Source organism: Limulus polyphemus, unplaced genomic scaffold (assembly GCF_000517525.1).
Source record: "Limulus polyphemus unplaced genomic scaffold, Limulus_polyphemus-2.1.2 Scaffold120, whole genome shotgun sequence".
Classification (NCBI taxonomy): Eukaryota; Metazoa; Arthropoda; class Merostomata; order Xiphosura; family Limulidae; genus Limulus; species Limulus polyphemus.
The window spans coordinates 4,096-16,478 of NW_013665730.1; the positions used below are offsets into that span (position 1 = coordinate 4,096).

The following is a 12,383-nucleotide window of genomic DNA, read 5'->3' on the forward strand; positions in this document are numbered from 1 at the left end:
TTATCAAAATATAAAGTATAAAAATGTTAAATGTGACTGTTTTCTTACATAAATTATCAAAAAAGTCAAAAGTTTGAAAAAAAAGATTTATGTTCCATATTTGTTACATTGAAAGGAAAAATAAAACACCACTCTTCTTTGGTGGAATGTAATGACAGACTGTTATTTGAGTTTATGTAGAATTATACAGAGACATTTCTCTATGTTAAAATACTTCTATTTGAAAGCTTTTGGCACTCTTACTGGAGCCTTCATTGGGCAATATCTGGTAAGAGGGCTGAAAGCTTGCAAATAAAAGTGTTTTAACATAGAAAAATGCGCAAGTATAATTCTACATAATAATTTACCTATGTTATGAATCTTAAAAAACAATATAACAAAAATCCAAGTTCAATTCTTTCACAAGATGCATATTCCAGCTTTCACATAGAGAATGAAAACATTACTGTAAGGCATATAATCAATGGTGAGCAATCATAACTTGCAAGTCATGCACTGCACAACTAATCAGAAAATTAAACATTTATCAACAACATTATACAATAAGACATATTTTACTATATATTTAATACCTTTTTTTTTGAACACGAGTTCATTGTGCATACTTTGTGCAGCTAAGGTGGTATTCTCATCTCATGGTGTCAGAGCTCTGCGTGTCTAACCAGGCACTTCCAATAGTATTCTGTTTTGTGGAATGATGTTGCAGCCACAAACCAGTAATAAAGTTCAAGTCATGCTGTGTTAAAATTGCACAATGACTAGTACATGTACTGAAATTATGGGAGAAATGCAATACACTGCAATCATGTCTGTTAGGATTACCTGTTATGCCAGTTGAAAAAAGTTACTTCACAAGCTGAAACGTTGGGAAAGAACTCTTATGATGCTGGTATAGAAAAATTTGTAAAGACAAATTATCAGCTAGATTTCATCTAAAAGTAAGGTAAATGAACTTCTTTTTTTATATTTATTGTTTTTTTTACTTTTTTAAAGTATATTACATAAATAACTTCCTACTGCATGACTTACTTGAAACCCATCATATGCCACTGATGTACACCACTTTCTGTGATTACTAGTGAGAGCACAAAACAAAGGAATTTTGGTAGCAATTTCCAATACTATCTTATTCATACTACATATTTAAATGTATTTCAGCTTCTACAACTATTTACCACAATAATTAGTCTACAATTTATTTCTGTGGTTATTGAAAAAAGCCTCCAGCAGCTATTGCCAAATTTTTGGAATTCTCACCAGGCAGGTACTCAAGCTTCCACATGGTGACAGGAAACAGTACTGTAACATGATTACAAAACAATGTTTTGTGTACTGGACTTACTGATTAACATAAAAACATAAGAAAAAATATATATATAGAAAATAAAAATCCCATAATGATATTTTATGAATGTCAACATTTTCCCAATGTTTATGTTAACAAGTTTAAGTGTGTGTGTATATATATGGACAGTTTATTTGATCCTTTAATTACAGAAATCTCCATGACTCCATGAAAGTCCTAAAATTTCACACTGCCTCTTAGTGCATTTATTCAAAAAGCTTTATATATCCCTGATGTTTTCTAAGCATCTTAACAAACGTTTGTCAAACTGATTGACATAATATTTAATGCTAATTTACATACAAAATAATTTGATACAGAAGAATCATAAAATGAGATAAACTACTATAATAGAGACCTTCCCCCAAAAAATTAAGATTTTTTTGAAGAGTTATCTTAAGACTTTTTATGAACAATCATTTACAAGTTTTTATCAAATTATTGCTACTGAATTTAGTTGTTTGTGAATACATTATTTAACAAACTTATACCCCAAATTATAGTAAATAGCAGCTTATAACTCATGCATAATGTATACATACTATCTTCTATGTTAAAACAAATATTTTGTAAAAAATACCTTTTTTAAAAAAAAATACTGTGTAAACATCTCTATATTTATTCCAACAAGATATCTAAAATATATAGATGAGGGATAAAAAAATTAATTTTCTTGAAACTACAGGGTGGTCCCAAAACAAGTATATTGAAATAAAAACAAACACTTATAACTAACCAAAAAAATAAAAAAATATCAAACAAAGCAAACATACCCAAAAGCTCTTTAATTTCATCACCTAATATCCTATATTCTGTATGATGTTATAAAATAAGTGATGACATCATAAGTATGTGTTGCTATGGTAACCAAGGAGCATTGAATCATACTGTGTGTCATTCTATGTTTTTCTTTTGGAAGTTATACCCTAAAATGCTACAGCTTAATGTTGAAGAAAGGACTTTTTTCTAGTGGAATATTATTTTACAGGTAAAGAACTTGGTAGAAATAATCAACCAAGTATGAATCTGACACTTGAGCAGAAGCATCTAGAAGTAAGTATTGAGAGTAATTGTGAACATATCATATAATGTAAATGTGTATAAAACATTGTTACATATTTAAGTAAGGTGCAAACAATTAGACTTTATACAATAAGCATGAATGTACATAGGGGGGGGGGGCTGTAAACCCCTAATTTTGTGAGGTAAAAAATTATGCTTATATAGTTATAACATAGCTGCTTTTGGTATTTAATGTTTTCTACATAGTCTATATTCTTCTTCTGAAGCATTAGCATTTTTTGGCTTGAAATAGTTGCATGCAATGGTTTTTGTCAACACTTTGTAATTGGAAGCAGGGGTCGAAATTTACACTCTCCAGTTTCTTGAAGAAATCAAGTTTCGTTAAGGGAAATTAGCAGAAAGGCTAGATATTCTGTACCAGAAATTGCCGAGTTATTGCTCATTTCCCATAAATTTGCAGGAAATCAGACCAAAATGTCAATATCTCTTACCTATGCATAGATTATCCAAACCATAACGACTCTTGTTTTTGATTCTCTTACACGTTGTTCATAAATTCATCCTTTTTGTTCTGATGAGATAAATATATGCAGCTTAGCAGAGCAGGGAAACATGCTATGTGGGCAGCCATCTTTAATTATTGGATTCACAATTTAAAATGTGCAGTAATCTCAGGATTATTTAAGTTTGTTTTCATTTCAAGGCAAATATAAATAAATAATTTTATCAATTTACCAGACTTACATGTTACTATTGGATCAAAATAAACAAAATTTCTTTAAAATGTCTGTAATATAAACTATCACTTGAAATCTCTCTATAGAACAATATAATTAAAGACAAATTATTCTACTACAGATCGTGATTTTAGAATTAACTACACTATAATGTAACACACAAAGTGCTAGATAGGTAGCAAGCAGTCGTGAAAGCTAGTGAATTTGAGCCGGTTCTAATTCTATTATTATCAACATGAGTCATTTGAATTTTGGATTTACAAAGAAAAAAAAAGGAAGTCAGAGGACAGTCCTAGTCTCCCTAGATCAAAAACTGCTAAGCCTGAGGCAAAATCCACTGACAGGCCTATTGACATTGATTCAGATAGTGGCAGTGAAAAAGGCCAGGAAGGTAGCAATATCCCACAGACATAGCAACATTAGCTTTTGCATGAATGTCCAAGACATTCATCATATAACTCTTGTAAAATTATGTGAATGTTGTGGAAAAAGACTCACCATTATACTGACCTATTGACAGAACCAGTACAAGTGTAAGTGTGGAGTATGAATTTAAAGAAGTTTCCTCTTCTGTTGTTGGCAAGAAAATTAATCTAACATGTAGGCCTAATAGTAGTCTTCTATTACATTCATAATATAAGCCAATTTTGCTTTGTTGCAATATGTAGGGTAATTTGTTTAAATTTTGAATTTAATATTACCTGAAATATCACTTCTTCAACTGTTTCTACCCAATACAATTTATTAATTTGAGCTCAGCCTGAGGTTATTCCTGGAGCAAAATCCATGCCCACATTTGAGAAAATCTCCAAGGGCAAGCATGGGAGGTCAAGCAAAATATTATCATCTGCTAGTCGAATAGAATAGATTATGAGCTCAGTAAACAAGAATGAAAGTTTAAGACCAGCTGGAAGATAGGCACACCATGGCTTGAAACTGAATAAAATAAAATATGGTGTTCCTATTGTGTCACATATTACAATAAAGTTGGCATGTAGGGTAATACAATGATGCTTTAATCAAGGGGGCAACAACTATGAAGCTAGAAGTCATCACAATGCATCATTACAGTGATTTACACAGGTGCTATGAGGCTTCAGCTTTGTCAAAAATTACTCTACCTAAAAAAGTGGCCTATAGTTAAATCGGCTTCAAAACTAGATGAAGCCAACAAAGAACTGATTGTCAATAGATTTGTAACTACATTCAAAATTGCAAAATATAACCAGTCATATAACACTTTCACTGGTGATCTTCTGCTTTTAGAAAGGTGTGGTAGATCCCAGTGTGCCAATATTACATCAAGGTATTTATCTGATAAAGCTCCTGCAGGGTTTGTGAAATTAATTGTTGAAGATTTGAATGCAGCTTTGGTAAATGATATTTTTTGTTGTACTATGTGATGGTAGTACAGATGTTTCTTCATTGGAGGAGGAAATTGTGTATGTGCAATGCTTGAACGATTATGAACCTCACACTGTATGTGTGTGCAATCATTTGTGCAACAGTCTAAAAATATATTTACAAGTGGATGATTTATCAGGTATAGTCTCAGCTGTGGTTGATAGAAATTCTGTGTATTTCGGAGTTCGAAATGGAGTGAATCAGAAATTCTTCAAGTTTCTACCAGAGACTGTTGGTATCCATTGCATGGTACACAGGGTCGAACTATCATTGAAAAATGCATCAAAAAAGTCAAGACTGGTTCCGAAAATGTCCGAGTTATTGCAGGCTATATACAAATTTTTATTAGTACAGAAAACTTCCCTGAAAAATACTTGTGAGACATTAAACAACAAAATTTATCTCCAGGAAATGTTTACGGAACAAGGTGGATTAGTCACTGAGCATGAGCATTAAGTACAGCGATTAAAATGTGGCAAGCACTGGTGATACATACAGCCCAAATCAATTAAGAAATTGGAAGTAAACATGCAGAAATTTATGGCAAAGCATCTAAAATTATTAAAATCACTACTGGCAATATTTGTATTAAAAGAGATTTTTGATTTGCTGATGTACATCAGCTTGGCACTGCAATAAACTTTTTATATCATGGCAGACATCCCATCTAAGATCAAGGTAACACTGAAAACACTACAGCTGTACAATGTGAAGGAATAGTCAAATTAAACACAGACTGCAAGAACTGATTTACAAACTTAGATTTCATACGGCATTTAGTAAATCCTTCTTCAAGTTTCAAGTTAGATTTAGTCAACAACATTTACAAAAAAAGTAAATGCTCTAACTTAAAGTGATGTGATTAATATTTGTTCTTAATCTAGTTTAATCTTATAGACTCTTTAATCTATAGTTTGACGTCCTTTTATTTTTGATGAAGCTATGTGGATTATGTAGTTTACTGTTTTAGATAAAATGTTGATAAATATTAAAAAGTAGTGACCTTCCATAATTCTTCCACTTAAACACATTCAGAGTCATCAAAAATGTACTGTTGTTTGTTTCATTAAAATATTAATATATGTGAATAAACTAATTGTTTATATGGAGTATTGCATTTACCAACCTAATTACATAACTATCAGCATTCTTAATATACAGTTCTATGTTAAACAGAAACTCCATATCCAACAGATCTACCATTTTAGAGGAAAATCTATTTAGTGCAAGGGAATCTGATTTTCTTACTTGATTTCCCACAATCATGTTTTTAGAGTGAATAACTGAAATGCGAAGGAAAGTGAACAAAAAAAGTTACTTTCGCATGAGGGAAATTAAATTTTATTTCAAACTTTTCATCCCCTGGGAAGCTAAAAGCCGTATTGCTACTTTCAGGTTGGCGATCAATTTTAAAAATAAACAAACAGTAAAATAATAATAAAATAATATAATACTAAAATGTTTTAAAATAATACATTAAAACAAGTGAAACGTATATACAAATGTTTATTACACTGTCAGTTATCCCCATTGTATCCAGAGCTTTAAAAAAATTGTCTCTTTTTTTTGTCAAAGCATGCTTCAGTGTACCAAATATCTTTGTTACTGAAGCTCTTTGTCACACTGCCACTAAGTTTACGTTCATGTAAACATTCGACATCTGCTTTCCACCAGTGGAATAATTACCTGAGGTATACATAAACAGAAGAAAGACTGAGTGCTCTAACTTTAATGCATAATCATTATGATACTACTATCAACATTGAAACTGTATGTATGTTATTTATGGAAAAGCACCCCAGAAGAATAAATCATGCTAACATGTTATTTCAGTAGTGCATACATGTACGTATATGATAGCCAATGATTGAAATAACTAATATATTATTGTTGTACAGAGTTATTTAAATTAGTAACATAATTTAACAATTAATAACTATTCTGCATGCAGACAGTACTGTACTTTACTTTAAATAAAACATACATATTTATGCTAATTTAATTCTAGTTCCTCATACAGTGTTAGAACAGAATGACGATTTGTTGAATTTTCATTGGATGTTTATGGATTTTATATGAACAGCCATGCAACTGTTTACGCTATATTTCATGCAAAAGTGCTTCCAGATTTAATCTCATAGCACTTATTTTTTACAAATGTTTTGGGAGGGCATGTCCCCAGACCCCCATAGCATTAATATGCTTTGCATGCTGATTGTGCTTTGCACAATATGTATTGACTTTTGAACACACAAGTTACAACCTCCCCTTTCAAACATTTTGCCTGATAAATTGAAACAGAAAGAAGTAAAATTTTGTGTTATTCTTATTTTGATACAAACTGAGGCACCTGTTCAACATCTGGGGCATAAGGACTGATTGTAAATTAAGGCTAACTAATATATTAAATCAAGAATTTGTATTTATATATGTATAATTTATTTCACACATAGTGTACTTAACAACTACTTTATTTCACACCTAATTTATTCCACTTTACAAAAATGGTGTTATAATTACTTTACTTTATTACTTTTACTAGTCCTTCTCTACAGCCCCAGTGTTTATTGATACTCTGAGTGCTTCTTGAAAGACCATATCAGAAGTCCTGGGTCAAAATAGAGATTTCTTAGTGATCTTACTCTTAACACCCAACATATATATAATTGACCATATGAAAAGCAAGGGGTTTTCAGATGTAGCCCTGCCACTTTAAGGATCTGACCTTGTGCTTTGGTTACAATTTTTCCTGTCAAAAATGTAAACGTTTAACATTTATAATGAAAAAACCTTAAATTTTCCAAGAAAAACTAAAAAAAAAAAATTGGTCCTTGATTGTGGAGTCATTAGCTAAACAAACATATTTTTGCTGTGGGCATGGTCTAGGGTTGGTGGGGCTGGATAATAACCACCATATGATATACCTCTTGGTTCATTGTATCATCCTAAGAAGTTTGTTTGAGATTGGTCTAAGGACCAAGGAGTAGTTTATAAGAATAGATACTTTTTTTGGCCCACATATGACAAACTGAGATGAACACTAGTTCTACAAAGCTTTAAAAACCTAATTGATAATGTGTCAAAAGACTCAACAATCTAAAACAGCTCTCTACATTTTAGTTCATGGGTAATGCTCTTATTACGGCTTTAGTAGTCAGTTTTCTAGTGAAATCTGCATTTATTCCAGACTGAGGGTGACTGAAATGTGCAACTGAATGTTACATAAGTATAATGTACATGTAGTGACTTCTTTATGGATCTTGTTTCATTAAAAATTTTACTGGGTTCTACCACCATGTAGTTGATTCAGTTAAAATGTAATGACTATTATAAAATTGAATATTAAAAGTCTATCACATTTGGTTGTTAAGACTTCTTAAGTAAATTATATTTCAAGTATTCTTCTTACTCAGCTGTAGTTGTTATAAATTAAAACATTTGTTCAAAGCTAAACAGAAAAATATGGTACAGTTATTACTTTTTATTTTATGTGGTATACCTCATGTTATAGATATAATGAAAATATGATTTAATAAAACACAGTCAACAATATGCTTGAAACACACACATTCTGGGTTGCTATTGATTACTCATATCAGTTTATTGTTCAATTTTAATATCATCCACAGATCTCAAAAGCATGTATCATGTTGTATTATAACACCATTCTTGACTGGATGGAGAAAATGATTTAAAAAGAAATGCATAATTTCTACTCTAGAAACTGCCAATAACATGTTTAAACATTGCACTTTCTAATCTTTTAACCTTTAGTAAGCCTAACCACTATATGCAAGTTTTATGACAGGAACTACATAATTATATGTCAATTTTGTACCATTCTTTTGGGGTTGTTATATAAACAATAATATATTTGTTATGTTTATTGTAGGCAAGTTAAATTTAATACTCATTTAACATATTAGTTAGGCTTCTAAAACCACAAGCCTATGAGTTATTGCAACAGCAACAACTAGATGTCATACAATTCTGCTAACTTATTGTGTAATACTACAGATTAACTTACAAACTGTATGAAATATTATGGTCTTGTCTTTGTTAATTACTGAAATATTGATAACTTTTATTAATAATATTAACTTGAAACAACAAAAGCTCACTTACAAATATCTCCTTCTTCAAGAACATGTTCTAGATTTCCACAAAGGTTGTTACATGGCTTTCTGGGCCTTAGTCTAATGTGATTATATCCATGGACCTGAGCTAACCACATTACAGAAGTGCTTCCAGCCACATCTACCTGTATTAATAAAGATTGTTGCTTCATGTAAACTGTTACTTCAGAAAAGAAGATGAAGAGGGATATAACTAGTTAGAGAACCTGCTAGATAACAGGACTTAATAAATCACTAAATTACAAATGAAGTATTTGACACAGAACCTAAACATATAGCCTGATAAAAAGCAACTTAAATCTCTCTCAAACAGAAGATCCCCTTGACCAACTAATGTTACCTTGAGACAAACATGATTCATAAAGGATCAAAACTTAATTTGAATTTAGTGAAATTCCCCCTTGGAGAAATATATGTGTTTGAAGAGTAACAAAAGCATTCACAAGAAAGACACAAGCAAAAGAAGTTAGTTCTGACTACTCTTAATTTTTCATTGAGATTTATAATTTAATAAGGACCAAACTGGTTGTGAGAGGCTTAACTTGTATTTTACCTAGTTATTTTTAAAACTAATTGTTTCTTGTTTGGTTAAGTAAATTAACCTGGAAACTGTTAATTAATATACCAATAAAGACCTGAACAGTAGAGGAAGGCTTGACTAAGACTTGATTTAACACTTTCTGTTTGGATGTTCCTCTCTTAGCAAATAAGTTCACTAAGGGTAAAATCAACTGAGGGAGGGTGAGGTTTAGTTAGTATCTAACATACTCTTTTCAAAACCAGGGATTCTTCTGGTAAAGGAAAATCAAGCTGAATTGGTGGTGAAGCATGAGGGTTGCATGTATAAGGTGGTTGGAGTTTCAAACATGTTTGTAAATTTGCTTATAGATGATTTGATCTGGAGTGGACAATGAAGAGAAACATGTTTTGTGAAGCTTGTGATGATCAAACTGGTAGACTATTTATTGTAGTAATGTTAAAAATCAGTCAATTATGTTCATGTTATTTACTGTAATTGAAATTTACAAGTCTTGAAAGGATACTACCAAGAAATTATTTTTACCTTTATAGATTAATGATTTTAAACAAGCTAATTTTAGAAACAACAGCCTATAGCATACATTTATATTTTTTTGAAAATGTGTTTGTACACCAGATGAAGGAACTTAAATGAAGAGTAAACATAATTAAGTTGTATGATATTAAAACTTGCGAATTAACAAAATGGCACGAGATACTTAAGAACAATCAAAAAACAAGAAAATAACTAATATGAGACACTAATTTGTGACTTTGTACAACAAGGCTCTTAGGTTTAAAATTATTTGTGATATTACAATGCATTACTAAAACAGTGATCCCAATTTAGTAAAGCATAACAAATGAATTAAAAGAAACTGCTGAAGTTACAGCAAAGCAAACAGAATATATTTAGTGTCTAATATCTTTTGAGTTTAATCATAACACCCCTAGTGTTCAGTAAAACCATTTTACTTAAATCTTTCTCATATTCTGTGCAACTTAAAGCAAACAATGATTCAGAAGATTCTTGCTCTTTGGAACCATAGTGTTGATTACTTTATAGTTTCAACAGAATATTCCTCTTCATTGACATGAGATTTAATGTCTATAAATAATCCTGAGAAAGCAGGCTGTGGATTCATATCTGGATGTGTATCAGAACAATAATTTACATGTCACTTCAGTAACTGATAAAGATAACAATTCATAAGCAAGAACAGAAAAGATGCTCATGTATAAGCCTTACTACATAGGCTGTACTGCAGAAGAACTGAACAACAATTCCAAACACACTTCTTGCAACTACTACACACACACACACACACTGAAAGCTAGATGAATTTAATGTTCCTGAGGTTCATTATAGTGTTGATCATCATTACTAACATCAGTATCTGTGGGCTTAGGTAAGGTATTAATGTTATTTGAGAAAGATTCCTTCTGTCAAGACATTTATCTTGGAAAATAAATAAACTCTCTTAAAAGTTGGCAGCATTAAGTTCTAGAAGAATTGTGTAACATAGCTGTAACATAGTTTATATTTTATTCTGCATTCTTAAGTACACCCCACAAAATGTCAAGATGGTGTGGATCAATGCAATCTTTGTAACTTGGAACAGCTCTTTTATGCTCTGAATGAATGGAGTAATCCATGACGACATATACCTATGTGCTAAATTTTGAAACTGCACTCTCTATAGACTCAACTTGTGATATACTCTTGTACACAACAGAGCCTTATCTATACATATTCTAATTGCAATTAGCTCATCTTACAAATGCACCAGCTGCATCTTTGACAGACAGTGTTATGAGAGAATTACTGGATGGAATTCAAGGATGAAATTTAGACAGAGGTCTGCAAGTACTGTGACAGAAAATGAGTGTGATGAAACAGTCTTAGGCAAATCTATGCTGCAATACCAAAAATGCTGGCTTCATAGAATATTCTGGCATTGAATCTTTCAGAAGAAATTACAACATGAAGGGCCAAAACAAGGCCAGAACAGAGAAAAGCAGCAGGATCATCACGTTCATCAAAAACTTTGTGCAGAGCTTCATCTTTGCTCCACCATCTTACTATGACTGTCAGAGATATATGTGCGAGACTTTTTAAGTAGTTATTACTAACATAAGCATACCATGTACCTATGCAAAGCCACATCACATACAAACACATAAAAATGTACAGCTGATGAGTAAATAGTCTATGATGTAGTATTGCTTTCAGTGGTATAACACAATATAAAATCAAGCACATATGCATAGTATCAAATGTGGATGTGACCCGGGAAGAAATGTTGGGACACAGTGAGCCCTTTTTATTCTGAACTTATATTTAATATACCATCTGTCTGAAACAGTAATATGTGCAACACAGACCATGTGAGAGTCAGGACTAATTGAAGTATTTCACATGTTTAGTACTTATCCAGCATGACAATCCACAAAAGGAATCAAACACTCGTACACCTGATTGGTGACACAGCAAATTATGATTAACACTAATTAGTGAGTGCTTGGTAACTTGGGTACTAATGGGCCAAACTGAGAATATTTTAGATACAATGGATCAAGAGGCATGTCATATGGTGGTTATTACCCAGCCCTACCAACCTAAGGCCATGCCCAAAGCAAAAATATGTTTTTTTAGCTGATGACTCCACAATCAAGGACCAAGTTTTGTTCATAAATTTTTCTTTTGAGTTTTTCTTGGAAAATTTAAAGTTATTTCACTGAAAATGTCAAACATTCACATTTCTGACAGGAAAAAGTGTAACCAAAGCACAAGGTCAGACCGTTAAAGTGGCAGGGCTACATCTTAAACCCCCTTGCTTTTCCTATTGTCAAATATATTTGCTGGGTGTTCAAGAGTAGGATCACTAAGAAATCTCTATATTTTGGCCCAGGAAGGAGGAAGTATTAGGTTTTCAAGAAATTAATGTCATGTTTTGGAACACGTTCATTAACCACCCCCAAAAAATAGTTAAACAAACTGCCTAAACATCATGTTAGTGTAGCCTATATAATGTGTAAAGTTTAGTATACTCTAATCTAATTACAGTGATGGCACACGACGAGACACACATTCGGCATGTAATGCTGTTTGAATACAAAAAGGCCTCTGTAGCCAAAAAAAATATCAAAGAAGTTTATGGAAATGTTTTGAACGTTTGTAAGTATCAACGATGGTTCAGCAAATTTCGTTAAGGTGAC

The 12,383-nt window shown here is 31.7% G+C and overlaps 1 protein-coding gene across 3 annotated transcripts in view; it reads right to left on the reverse strand.

The window, feature by feature from the left end:
- Positions 1-1,250: 1,250 nt before the first annotated feature.
- LOC106472425 overlaps positions 1,251-12,383 on the reverse strand; it is a 34,635-nt gene continuing 23,502 nt past the window's right edge. For 2 of the 3 annotated variants that reach the window (XM_022401750.1, XM_022401740.1), the window contains 2 exons: positions 8,635-8,770; positions 1,251-1,299 (listed from right to left, as the gene is read on the reverse strand). In XM_022401750.1, the coding sequence (XP_022257458.1) occupies positions 8,767-8,770 (4 nt within the window). In that variant the 3' untranslated portion in view covers positions 1,251-1,299; positions 8,635-8,766. Of the gene's footprint in view, positions 1,300-6,060; positions 6,196-8,634; positions 8,771-12,383 lie in introns of those variants that run through there. The other variant, XM_022401744.1, reaches the window with a different exon arrangement.